The sequence below is a fragment of the Nerophis lumbriciformis genome, linkage group LG35, assembly GCF_033978685.3.
Source record: "Nerophis lumbriciformis linkage group LG35, RoL_Nlum_v2.1, whole genome shotgun sequence".
Lineage (NCBI taxonomy): Eukaryota > Metazoa > Chordata > Actinopteri > Syngnathiformes > Syngnathidae > Nerophis > Nerophis lumbriciformis.
In genome coordinates this window covers 13,142,501-13,156,825 of record NC_084582.2, presented here as the reverse complement: position 1 = coordinate 13,156,825, position 14,325 = coordinate 13,142,501, and the positions used below count along the sequence as shown (strand labels likewise).

The following is a 14,325-nucleotide window of genomic DNA, read 5'->3' as shown; positions in this document are numbered from 1 at the left end:
CATTGGCGTTGTTAGGCCTATTTTAGGGGGGCTCAAGCCCCCCTAAAATGTTCTTAAGCCCCCCTAAATAATTTGGTGTTATATATATATATATATATATATATATATATATATATATATATATATATATATATATATATATATATACACATTTTTTTTAATTTTTTTTTAACAAATACATGCCGACATATTCATTATAAAGTGGCCCGAATATGAGGTTAAATAAATTAATCATATAACCTGTCATTATTCACTCAGTTTCCCCTCACTTCATAGCGTAAATCACCAAAAATTATTCCTGGGCGCGGCACCGCTGCTGCCCACTGCTCCCCTCACCTCCCAGGGGGTGAACAAGGGGATGGGTAAAATGCAGAGGACACATTTCACCACACCTAGTGTGTGTGTGTGACAATCATCGGTACTTTAAGGGAGAGAGCCCCTTTAATGTGTCGGTATCCAATCCATTCCACTTGCTCATATAGAAAATGCCCACATCCCTCAAAATCCAGTCCGCATTGTCTCTGCGACCTTGCCTGCGGTCCTTGGACTTGTTCATATAGAAAATGCCCACATCACTCTTGTAGAATCTATATAAAGTAATATACATTAGTCTAATGTTAAAACAATGAAAAAAACCATTAAATATATTTGTTTTATTGTATTGTTACATTAATAGCTGTTGTATTGTTATAGAATGGCTTGTTAAACATTTCATAGGATTTTCAGAGGGAGGAAAAACCAAGACATTTAAGATAAAATGTCAAATTAATAAATACATTAAAAGAAAAAGAAAAAAAATGGTTAAAAGACATCGTCCCGGGGAGCATTTCATTTCGTCCCGTGCATTTTTTAAATAATACTAATAACAATGAATCATTTCTAAGTCTTTGTTAGCCGTTTGTGAAGTTTTGTGCTCGTGCGCTACGTTCGCTCGCGTCCTGTGCATCTCCTGGGGGCTAAGCCCCCCCCCCCCCCCCCCCCCCTGTCTTTAAAAGCTAGTGACGCCCCTGGACGACATTTTGGTTTGGAACTGACGTTAACACAAGGCAAAGCCGAATATGCCAAAAAATATATATATATTAAAAAAATAAAAAATAAATAAAAAATAAAAAAACAGCATGTGGTTATTGTTGATGACGACGATGCTTGTATAAATAAATAAAAATATTTTTACATAAAAAAAAAAAAAAAATCACACATGGCAAAACACAATTAAAGACGTTTCCCACATTAGTGGTGTCATGGATTTACAGTCTTGTAAATTCCAGACTATTTTCACACCAGGTTGCTTCTGAGGGAAACATCTATTATCCTATTATCACCACCATGCCAATGTCGGCGATGCGTGAAGGACTATTTACATGACTATATGGGCAAGACTTTATGGCTTTGTCGTCACCATGTGCGCGGCCCCCCTCATCGCACCCCGATCCACCCCCCAAACATGGAACATATTTCGGCATCATTCGTCCTCACCACCCCTCTGCAAGATGTACTTCTAGTGGATCATCCGTGAATTAGATATCGTGTTTTAATGCGGGATTACATCCTCATTACATGTTGCCAGTGGGTGTGAAAGGAAGAGGAGGGCAGGTGATTGAGTGAGGGGTTTGTTGAAGTGTCTGCGGCCCCTCTTTGAAGTGCACTTACGCACGGACGGCTCCTATTTGTCTACAGGCGCAGAGCGGAGGGGCGATTGCTGTCGTCTTGTTTTTTTGGTTTTTTTTGCCTGACAAATCTGTCAATCAAAGGGCCAAGCGGCATATAAATATCATCAGTGAGAAAGTCAGGGGGACACAACGTCTCTCCTCTTTTGGCCCCTCGCACCTGGGACAGGACGGGGTGTGCATGCAGCCATGGGACTCTGGACTTTACGCACAGTGATGGTTCTTTACCTGGCTTGGAATTTGCAGCCTTCATCAGCTTGGTATGTTAACTCGATTTGGGTGCGTTTATTCAGCGGTTTAATTATGTATTCTTTTAACAGGACGGTGAATAATTTCCTCATGACCGGACCAAAGGTAGTTAAACACCAACATGGCATTGCATGCAACAATAGTATATATTTTCTCCATCTCTCAAGGCTTTTCTGACGTACGCCGGCAGCGTGCAAGTGGGTGCGCAAAGTGGAATACAGGAGTGCAAACATCAGTTTGCGTGGGACAGATGGAACTGTCCGGAGAGTACACTTCAACTGTCCACGCACAACGGCCTGCGAAGTGGTAAGATGCTTAAATATAATCCTTATTTCCCAAAGTCTGCCGTGCGCAATAGCACACATAAACAGCGTTTTTGCGCATCAGTTTACGCACGATGCCATTGCAAAATATATGGTGTTTTTTTTGTTATTTTTTTAGCCACTAGGGAGACATCTTTTGTCCACGCCATCAGTGCTGCAGGAGTGATGTACACTCTGACCAAGAACTGCAGCATGGGAGACTTCGACAACTGTGGATGTGACGACTCCAGGATAGGACAGACAGGTATGACCCGTCATAGACGTATACGAGGAGAACAGGGGGTCCCCAAACTACGGCCCGCGGGCCAGGTACGGCCCGCCAGCGTCCAAATACCGACCCGCGGGTAGTCCCGGGTAAAATTATAATTGTTTTTAATCTGTTTTTTCTAAACCCATCCATCAATGCATTTTCTACTGTTTGTTACTCTCGGGGTCTCCTAGCCGCTCAGGCAAATCATATTGTCTAAAAATGCATTTTCCCATCGATAACGTGACAAAATCATTGGGGAAACGTAACATAGAGTTTTTAAGAATCAGTGGACATATGACTTTTTTTTGTTCAGTGTAAGGAAAAGGTAGTTTGCCTAATCTGCAATGAGACAGATCATATATATATATATATATATATATATATATATATATATATATATATATAGCCCAGCCCCTGCCCCAACTTTTTTAACCCAATTAATGATTATTAATTTGAAGATTTCAGCTTTTTCTTATTACTTTACGATTTTTCATTTTCACAGTACTTTTCATACCTTTTCACTGCTGTTGTTTTTTTCCCGACAATATGCTGCTGGCCAACAAAACTCGTTCTTCGGGGCCCAAATGTCCCCCAAGTAGACTCTACTCCAGGGATCCCCAAACTTTGCGGGCCGCATTGGGTTAAAAAAATTTGGCCAGGGGCTGGGTTATATATATATATATATATATATATATATATATATATATATATATATATATATATATATATATATATATATATATATATATATCAATGCGGCCCGCAAAGTTTGGGGATCCCTGGAGTAGAGTCTACTTGGGGGCCATTTGGGCCCCGAAGAACGAGTTTTGTAGGCCAGCAGCATATTGTCGGGAAAAAGACAACAGCAGTTGTTATATATATATATATATATATATATATATATATATATATATATATATATATATATATATATATATATATATATATATATATACATATATACAGTATATATATATATATACATATATATATATATATATATATATATATACATATATGAGTTTTGTAGGCCAGCGGTATATTGTCGGGGAAAAAACGACAGCAGTGAAAAGGTATGAAAAGGGACCAAACATCGTAAATTAATAAGAAAAAGCTGAAATCTTCAAATTAATAATCAATAATAATAAACGTTGTCACTTATAACACAAAAACAAAGCTGGCACAAAGTGTTGTCTTTAAATATGTCATATCTGTTTTAGCATATGTTTTAAATGTTAAAAGAAAAAATCTAAATTGCTCCTGCTAGTTTTTCAGTATGCAACCCTTGGTGTAAAAAAGTTCAGACACCCCTAATCTAAACTATAAGAATCTCTCCAAATGAAAAATAAATAAAAAAATATGAACACAGTTTAGATAGTTAGGTCAGTGATTCTCAAACTGTGGTACATGTACCATTTGTGGTATGTGGGCTCCATCCAGTGGCACGCCAAAATAATAATTTAATTAAATGCCATGTTTTGTATTTGATTCATTATTTAACTACAGTATTAAGTTTTCCTATATATTCAAAAACAGTGTTACTGCTCAAACTGTGTGTAATGTTACAGTGGACAAAAATATTAAATATACTTGTTAAATAAAACCTCTGCCTTGTTTTTTTTTGAAGAGGCAAGTGTTTTCTGAGGTAGTACTTGGTGAAAAAGTGTGGGAACCACTGAGTTAGGTAATCAAAAAACAAAAGTAATACTAACTTACGAATTGATTAATTTCAACAACAATAATAAACACTGTTAAAGGTGTAACTGAAAATTAATATTTTTGTATAAAGGCATATTTTTTACAATACAATCATATTATTTTACTGTTATTATTAAAACAGAGGGGAAGCAAGTAAACATGTAAGAAAAAATAGCAAAACAATCTGAATGTAATGAGAAAAAGTTGATAATAAAAAATATATACTTGTGCACGCATAAAACAGCTGACATGCATTGTGTCTTTAAATATAATATCAGTTTTTGGCATGTTTTTTTTTTACAAAATCAAAATATAACAAACATCTCCCCCTGCGCATACCTTGACTTTTCAGTATGCGGCACTTGGTGGAAAACGTTTGGACACCATGAAGTAGCCCAGACCTGGGGCCGCATGCTTTTCAATCTGGCCTGCCGGACATTCCCAAATCATATTTTCATATCTTTAAGATCGAAACTGCAGCTGCCATTATGATGTGCAGTCTTGAACTATACAAAGTATTTCAAGGGTTGGAATCTGCGCTTTTGCATGATATACTAGTTACTATGGTCAGCTAATTAGTTAATATGGTAATCTAAGTCACAGCAGCTCAGACAAGGCACCAAGCGGTGTGGGTGCGGTGCGTTTCCACAGAGTGTTTCCAGACTAACCAGCCTGAAATGCGGGTGTCAGGGACAGACACGGAGGAGGTTTTTATAACAAAGTTCTAAAGCTTAGTGATGTATCAGATCGTAGTTTTTTTGTTTTATTTTTACTCTTCGCGTTCATACAGTATTTTGCTGTGTTTGTTGTATTTTTGTTGCGTTTCGCTCGATTGTAAAATATGTCGATCATGAGGGGGTGTGACGTTCATATGTTGTCAATATTCAGTGTTTTATCGTTCATAGTTAATATTGTAAATCCCACATTCTTTATTTTTATGTACATTATGGGTGTCTCATTCGGTAAAAATATGTAAAATTCCATTCCGTTTTTTTCAGGTGGTCTGTCGTAACGTTTTTAGCATTCAATCAGACATTATTGTGAGGTTTTGTATTAGTGTTTCTAAAAATAGATACACCGGCCCCCAGACACATTTTGTTCTCTAAATTTGGCCCGCCGAGTCAAAATAATTGCCCAGGCCTGGTATATACTCACATACACACAATTATTCATACATACGCGTACACATAGGTACCTGGCTCCCACATACATACACAAATACAGTACAATATACACACACTCAAGGTAAATACATCCATATGCACATTCACTGTAGAAACATATACTATACATATACAAGCACATACTGTATGCATACACACAGTCACGCATATAACCACGTTTCATCAAACATATATTAATGCTGTTCCCCCAGGGGAAATTGGATAACGACTGAAAAGGCTTAACTTATTGTTACTATAACAATCTACAAGGTTAAAACAGTTCGCTTCTCTTTCTTCTCCTCCATGTGTCTGCTTTTTTTTGTATTTCAAGTTGTTTCAAGAGTTGTCAATATTCAGTGTTTTATCGTTAATAGTTAATATTGTAAATCCCACATTCTTTATTTTCGTGTACATTCTGGGTGTCTCATTCAGTACAAATTGTAAAAAAAAAAATTAAATTCCATTCCGTTTTTTCAGGCGGTCTGTCATAACGTTTTTAAGCATTCAATCAGACATTATTGTGAGGTTTTGTATTAGTGTTCCTAAAAATAGATATACCGGCCCCTAGACTGGGGTTGTACGGTATACCGGTATTAGTATAGTACCGCGATACTAATGAATCATATTCGGTACTATACCGCCTCTGAAAAGTACCGGTCACGTCGTGTCATTGCTGGTTTATGAGCAGACGAGCATGTTCGGCAGCGCACAATCACGGAGTACAAACAAGCAGACACAGTGTGTAGACAGAAAAGGAAGAACGGACGCATTTTGGCTTAAAAACTAACGATAAAGGTGAAGTTATAACACTGAAACGCCCACCGGAATAGGTGCTTTAAGACATGGCAAGCGGTTAAAGTTCAGCCGCAGTCTGCAGTGTTTTAGCTACTTCTAAATCACTAATCCTCGCCTCCATGGAGACAAATAAAGTAAGTTTCTTACAAGTATCATCCCTGCAGGACGAGGAATAGCTAAACATGCTTCACTACACACCGTAGCTCACCGGCGTCAAAATGTAAACAAACACCATGGGTGGATCTATATCTAACATCCACTGTAATGATACCAAAGTACAGGAGCGTATCTAGTCGATACTACTATGATTATGTCGATATTTTCTTGGGATCACAAAATCTTTTTTTTTTTTTTTTTTAAATGTATATTATGTTTATAAACTCAGGAAATATGTCCCTGGACACATGAGGACTTTGAATATGACCAATGTATGATATCCTGCAACGACTTGGTATCGGATTGATACCCAAATTTGTGGTATCATCCAAAACTAATGTAAAGTATCAAACAACAGAAGAAAAAGTGATTATTACATTTTAACAGATGTATAGATAGAACATGTTAAAAGAGAAAGTAAGCAGATATTAACAGTAAATGAACAAGTAGATTAATAATTCATTTTCTACCACTTGTCCTTAATAATGTTGACAAAATAATAGAATGGAAAATGACACAATATGTTACTGCATATGTCAGCAGACTATATTAGAAGCCTTAGTTTGCTTACTTACTAATAAAAGACAAGTTGTCTTGCATTTTCACTATTTTATTTAAGGACAAAATTGCAATAAGAAACATATGTTTAATGTATCGTAAGATTTTTTATTAAAATAAAGCCAATAATGCAATTTTTTGTGGTCCCCTTTATTTAGAAAAGTATCGAAAAGTACCGAAATAATTTTGGTACCGGTACCAAAATATTGGTATCGGGACACATTTTTTGCCCAGGCCTGAAGTAGACTATTAGAAATAATGCTGTAATAAAACAATTTTTGTCATCTGCAGGTGGCAGAGGGTGGATTTGGGGAGGCTGCAGTGACAATGTGGCGTTTGGAGAGAAGATCTCCAAACAGTTTGTGGACGCACTGGAGAATGGTCACGACTCCCGTGCAGCGGTCAACCTGCACAACAACGAGGCCGGCAGACTGGTGCGATATTTTGAATTCACATTCATAAATAGAGCGATGTACACTATATTGCCAAAGGTATTTGGCCACCTGCCTTGACTCATATATGAACTTGAAGTGCCATCCCATTCCTAACCCATAGGGTTCAATATGATGTCGGTCCACCTTTTGCAGCTATTACAGCTTCAACTCTTCTGGGAAGGCTGTCCACGAGGTTGCGGAGTGTGTTTATAGGAATTTTCGACTATTCTTCCAAAATGGTGAGGTCACACGCTGATATTGTTCAAGAAGGCCTGGCTCTCAGTCTCCGTTCTAATTAATCCCAAAGGTGTTCTATCGGGTTCAGGTCAGGACTCTGTGTAGGCCAGTTAAGTTCATCCACACCAGTGAATGTGTGTGTGTGAATGGGTGAATGTGGAAATAGTGTCAAAGCGTTTTGAGTACCTTGAAGGTAGAAAAGCGCTATACAAGTATAACCCATTTTGCTTTGTGCGCTGGTGCACAGTCATGTTGGAAGAGGAAGGGGCCCGCTCCAAACTGTTCCCACAAGGAGCATGGAATTGTCCAAAATGTTTTGGTATCCTGGAGCATTCAAAGTTCCTTTCACTGAAACTAAGGGGCCAGGCCCAACTCCTGAAAAACAACCGCGCACCATAATTCCTCCTCCACCAAATTTCACACTCGGCACAATGCAGTCCGAAATGTACCGTTCTCCTGGCAAGCTCCAAAACCCAGACTCGTCCACCAGAATGCCAGATGGAAAAGCGTGATTCATCTAATAAAGCCGACAGTTGACTTTGGAATATTTAGGAGCGAGCACATTTCACGACTGGAATTGTTGCACAGGTGGCATCATCTGGCCAAGATCTTCAGCTCTCACTGGATCGGTTCGCAGCCGAGTGTGAAGCGACTGGGATGGGAATCAGCACCTCCAAGTCCGAGTCCATGGTTCTCGCCCGGAAAAGGGTGGAGTGCCATCTCCGGGTTGGGGAGGAGTTCTTTCCCCAAGTGGAGGAGTTCAAGTACCTCGGCGTCTTGTTCGCGAGTGAAGGAAGAGTGGATCGTGAGATCGACAGGCGGATCGGTGCGGCGTCTTCAGTAATGCGGACGCTGTATCGATCCGTTGTGGTGAAGAAGGAGCTGAGCCGGAAGGCAAAGCTCTCAATTTACCGGTCGATCTACGTTCCCATCCTCACCTATGGTCATGAGCTTTGGGTTATGACCGAAAGGACAAGATCACGGGTACAAGCGGCCGAAATAAGCTTCCTCCGCCGGGTGGCGGGGCTCTCCCTTAAAGATGTGAAGTGAATTACATTTATATAGCGCTTTTTCTCAAGTGACTCAAAGCGCTTTACATTGTGAAACCCAATATCTAAGTTACATTTAAACCAGTGTGGGTGGCACTGGGAGCAGGTGGGTAAAGTGTCTTGCCCAAGGACACAACGGCAGTGACTAGGATGGCGGAAGCGGGGATCGAACCTGCAACCCTCAAGTTGCTGGCACGGCCGCTCTACCAACCGAGCTATACCGCCCCAGGTATAGCTCTCACCAAGATAGGGTGAGAAGCTCTGTCATCCGGGAGGAGCTCAAACTAAAGCCGCTGCTCCTCCACATGGAGAGGAGCCAGATGAGGTGGTTCGGGCATCTGCTCAGGATGCCACCCGAATGCCTCCCTGAGGAGGTGTTTCGGGCAAGTCCAACCGGTGGGAGGCCACGGGGAAGACCCAGGACACATCAAAAGACTATGTCTCACGGCTGGCCTGGGAACGCCTCGGGATCCCCCGAGAGGAGCTGGACGAAGTGGCTGGGGAGAGGGAAGTCTGGGCTTCCCTGCTTAGGCTGCTGCCCCCTCGACCCGAGCTCGGATAAGCGGAAGAATATGGATGGATGGATGGAGGTGGCATCCTATGACAGTTCCACGCTGGAAATCACTGAGTTCCTGAGAGCGGCACATTCTTTCACAAATGTTTGTAGCAACAGTCTCCATGCTTGATTTTATACACCTGTGGACACCTGATTCTGATCATTTGGATGGGTGGCCAAATACTTTTGGCAATGTAGTGTACAAACCTCGTTTCCATATGAGTTGGGAAATTGTGTTAGATGTAAATATAAACGGAATACAACGATTTGCAAATTCTTTTCAACCCATATTCAATTGAATGATATTTGATGTTCAAACTTATAAACTTTATTTTTTTTTTTGCAAATAATAATTAACTTAGAATTTCATGGATGCAACACGTGCCAAAGTAGTTGGGAAAGGGCATGTTCACCACGGTGTTACATGGCCTTTCCTTTTAACAACACTCAGTAAACGTTTGGGAACTGAGGAGACACATTTTTTAAGCTTCTCAGGTGGAATTCTTTCCCATTCTTGCTTGATGTACAGCTTGAGTTGTTCAACAGTCCGGGGGTCTCTGTTGTGGTATTTTAGGCTTCATAATGCGCCACACATTTTCAATGGGAGACAGGTCTGGACTACAGGCAGGCCAGTCTAGTACCCACACATTTTTACTAAATTCCTTGCAGTAGCTGGTTGAGAAAGGTTTTTCTTAAACTGTTCAACAATTTGCTCACGCATTTGTTGACAAAGTGGTGACCCTCGCCCCATCCTTGTTTGCGAATGACTGAGCATTTCATGGAATCTACTTTTATACCCAATCATGGCACCCACCTGTTCACAATTTGCCTGTTCGGCTGTGGGATGTTCCAAATAAGTGTTTGATGAGCATTCCTCAACTTTATCAGTACTTATTGCCACCTTTCCCAATTTCTTTGTCACGTGTTGCTGGCATCAAATTCTAAAGTTAATGATTATTTGCAAAAAAAAAAAAGTTTATCAGTTTGAACTAGAGATGTCGATAAATGCGTTAAAATGTAATATCGGAAATTATCGGTATGGTTTTTTTATTGTATTTTTTTTTTTATTAAATCAACATAAAAAACACAAGATACACTTACAATTAGTGCACCAACCCAAAAAACCTCCCTCCCCCATTTACACTCATTCACACAAAAGGGTTGTTTCTCTCTGTTATTAATATTCTGGTTCCTACATTATATATCAATATATATCAATACAGTCTGCAAGGGATACAGTCCGTAAGCACACATGATTGTGCGTGCTGCTGGTCCACTAATAGTGTGAAGTGTGAAGTGAATTACATTTATATAGCGCTTTTCTCAAGTGACTCAAAGCGCTTTACATTGTGAAACCCAATATCTAAGGTACATTTAAACCAGTGCTAACCTTTAACCGTTAATTTTACTAATTTTCATTAATTACTAGTTTCAATGTAACTGTTTTTATATTGTTTTACTTTCTTTTTTATTCAAGAAATTTGTTTTAATTTATTTATCCATCCATCCATCCATTTTCTACCGCTTATTCCCTTCGGGGTCGCGGGGGGCGCTGGAGCCTATCTCAACTACAATCGGGCGGAAGGCGGGGTACACCCTTTATTTATTTATTTATTTTTTTTTAAAGTACCTTATCTTCACCATACCTGGTTGTCCAAATTAGGCAAAATAATGTGTTAATTCCACTACTGTATATATCGGTTGATATCGGTATCGGTAATTAAAGAGTTGGACAATATCGGAATATCGGATATCGGCAAAAAGCCATTATCGGACATCCCTAGTTTGGACATCAAATATGTTGTCTCTGTAGCATATTCAACTGATTATGTTTTGAAAATGATTTGCAAATCATTTTATTCCTTTTATATTTACATCTAACACAATTTCCCAACTCATATGGAAACGGGGTTTGTACTTTTGGCAATGTAGTGTATGCAGGGGCGCTGCTAGGGATTTTGGGCCCCATGAAAATAATCTTTACAGGGCCCCCAACACAGTGTCATTATTTTTTCTGTATTATAATTTCATCATTATTAGGGGCCTCTCTGCCCCCCCTCCATCATGGGCCCCTTGAATCCGTCTCCTTTACACCCCTTTTCGGCACCCCTGAGTGTATATATGTCATAATGCGTGTTGTGTGTGCAGGGAGTCAAGGCAACCATGAGGAGAGCATGCAAGTGTCACGGCGTGTCCGGGAGCTGCAGCATCCAAACATGCTGGATGCAGCTGGCCGACTTCCGAGAGGTGGGAAACTACCTGAAAATGAAGCACGCTCAAGCCAAGAAGCTGGAGGCGGACAAGAGGCCGGTGAGGGCCGGCAACAGCGCGGTTAACCGAGGGGGCATCGCGCACGCCTTCCGCAACATCCCGCGCACGGAGCTCATTTTCCTGGAGGACTCCCCGGACTACTGCGTCAGGAACCAGAGCTCGGGCTTCCCGGGCACGGAGGGACGCGAGTGCCTGAGGGGAGACAAGAGCGCGCCTCAGTGGGAGAGGAAGAGCTGCCGCCGGCTGTGCTACGGATGCGGCCGGCGTGTGGCGCAGAGGCGCACGGAGGTGGTCAGCAGCTGCAACTGCGAGTTCCACTGGTGCTGCACGGTCCGGTGTGACAAATGCGCGCAGATTGTGACGAAACATTACTGCGCTCGCAGAGACGGTGCGGGGAGAGGACACGGGAACAAAACAAAACGAAAGCCTCGTCGGCACTGAGCATCTTTATTAATGCACTTTGTTACATACTTGCATACTTGCCAACCCTCCCGAAATTCAGCGCCTCTCCCGAAAACCTCCCGGGACAAATATTCTCCCGAAAATCTCCCGATTTTCAGCCGTAGCTGGAGGCCACGCCCCCTCCAGCTCCATGCGGACCTGAGTGAGGACAGCCTTTTTTCAGGACGGGAGTACAACAGGGTGACAAGAACTAAATCATCCAGACTAGAGATAAATTGTATTATTATGTTTATCTTACCTAAAAAGAAATATATTTATTAATTTAAATTTTTTTTTTTTAAATACATTTTTACTATAATTTGCTAAAAACATCAAAATTAATTGTATTTGTATTTGTATTTTTTCTGACTCTTTACATGCAGCCATAGAATTATACATTAAAATAAACATATTTGAAATAATTAATTTTAAATGATCATAATAATTCATTTAAAATGACCATATTTAATTATTAAAATAATTGCTTGTTTATCAACAACTTTAGCATTTTACTCATTACATTTTGAAGCTCTCAGAAGCCAAGTTATGTTATATTCCTTAAGATTTATTTATGCAAGTTTGAAGTATCAATTATCTAAACACAGTTTTGTTTGCATATTTTCAGGATGTAGATATATATATATATTCTAGCTGTCAATATACTCCTCCCCTCTTAACCACGCCCCCAACCACCTCCCGAAATCGGAGGTCTCAAGGTTGGCAAGTATGCATACTTGATGGTAAAAAAAAACCCTGTTTAATATTTTATTTTGTACTTAATAAATATTTTTATATCATATAAAAGAAGTCATTCCGTCTGGTTTGTCTAGCCACGCTTGTATATTGGTGTCATGGGGAAAATAAAGTATGGCCTTTGAAGTGCGCATATAGGCGTTTCCTAAAGCCGTTATCCAATCAGCTTTTTGGCCGCTTGGGGGGGTAGGACACAACACAAGCCCCCCGTTTGTTCCTCCTGTCAATAAAAGGCTCACGCTGCAGAAGACGGACTCATATTAAGTTGGCAATTCTTCCAAAATGCTGCATTTACTGTGGCTGCTGCTGCCGATATTATGCCGAGTTGATGCCGGTCATGCTTGGTAAGTCACTTTTTTTTTTTTTTAAAGGTGTTGGTTTCTGCGCTGTGATTACAACTAATGTTGTCTCCTTAGGATTGCAAGCAACTTTCTCATGACGGGTTCCAAGGTAAATGAGAATTTAATTCTTGCATTTTTTTAAAGAGTTGCAGCATTTTGAAACTTAAAATGAATGTTGGCGTGCATGCAGGCGTATCTTACCTACGCCAGGAGCGTGCAGGTGGGTACGCAGCGTGGCCTGGACGAGTGCAAACAGCAGTTTATGTGGGAGAGATGGAACTGCTCTGACAGCGCTGTCCAGCTTAGAGGACTCAGGCATGGTAAGTGACATGCGTTTTCCAAAAAAAAATACTATAGCAAAACATTGCCTTGAGTGTTAATTTGGTTAAAAGCATAGATTGTGATGCATCTCCTTTTCTTTGCAGCCACCAGAGAGACGTCTTTTGTATATGCCATCAGTGCTGCAGGAGTCATGTACACCCTGACCAGGAACTGTAGCATGGGGGACCTGGATAACTGTGGATGTGATGTCTCAAGAAATGGCCAAATTGGTATGGTATGAGATGATCAATTGTGTGTATGTGTATATGTATATATATATATATATATATATATATATATATATATATATATATATATATATATATATATATATACACACATGTATACACGCATACATATATATACATATATATACATATATATATATATAAACATACACATATATATTAAATTATATGTTTGTATATATATACAGGTAAAAGCCAGTAAATTAGAATATTTTGAAAAACTTGATTTATTTCAGTAATTGCATTCAAAAGGTGTAACTTGTACATTATATTTATTCATTGCACACAGACTGATGCATTCAAATGTGTATTTCATTTAATTTTGATGATTTGAAGTGGCAACAAATGAAAATCCAAAATTCCGTGTGTCACAAAATTAGAATATTACTTAAGGCTAATACAAAAAAGGGATTTTTAGAAATGTTGGCCAACTGAAAAGTATGAAAATGAAAAATATGAGCATGTACAATACTCAATACTTGGTTGGAGCTCCTTTTGCCTCAATTACTACGTTAATGCGGCGTGGCATGGAGTCGATGAGTTTCTGGCACTGCTCAGGTGTTATGAGAGCCCAGGTTGCTCTGATAGTGGCCTTCAACTCTTCTGCGTTTTTGGGTCTGGCATTCTGCATCTTCCTTTTCACAATACCCACAGATTTTCTATGGGGCTAAGGTCAGGGGAGTTGGCGGGCCAATTTAGAACAGAAATACCATGGTCCGTAAACCAGGCACGGGTAGATTTTGCGCTGTGTGCAGGCGCCAAGTCCTGTTGGAACTTGAAATCTCCACATGTCATCTGCTGGACCGACACCAGCA

General features: G+C 40.0%; 2 protein-coding genes across 2 annotated transcripts in view; both read left to right on the top strand.

Moving 5' to 3' along the window:
* Positions 1 to 1,856: 1,856 nt before the first annotated feature.
* LOC133575116 (protein Wnt-8a-like) lies at positions 1,857 to 11,847 on the top strand. The gene is made up of 6 exons (XM_061927593.2): positions 1,857 to 1,927; positions 1,988 to 2,021; positions 2,084 to 2,222; positions 2,358 to 2,483; positions 7,151 to 7,293; positions 11,284 to 11,847. Exons 1-6 carry the CDS (start codon positions 1,857 to 1,859, stop codon positions 11,845 to 11,847), a joined length of 1,077 nt encoding a protein of 358 aa, XP_061783577.2.
* A 1,035-nt stretch (positions 11,848 to 12,882) lies between these two features.
* Positions 12,883 to 14,325, top strand: part of LOC133575239 (protein Wnt-8-like) — an 11,171-nt gene continuing 9,728 nt past the window's right edge. Inside the window, exons 1-4 of the mRNA XM_061927822.2 lie at positions 12,883 to 12,944; positions 13,017 to 13,050; positions 13,132 to 13,261; positions 13,367 to 13,492. Of these exons, the coding sequence (XP_061783806.2) occupies positions 12,883 to 12,944; positions 13,017 to 13,050; positions 13,132 to 13,261; positions 13,367 to 13,492 (352 nt within the window). The remainder of the gene's footprint in view (positions 12,945 to 13,016; positions 13,051 to 13,131; positions 13,262 to 13,366; positions 13,493 to 14,325) is intronic.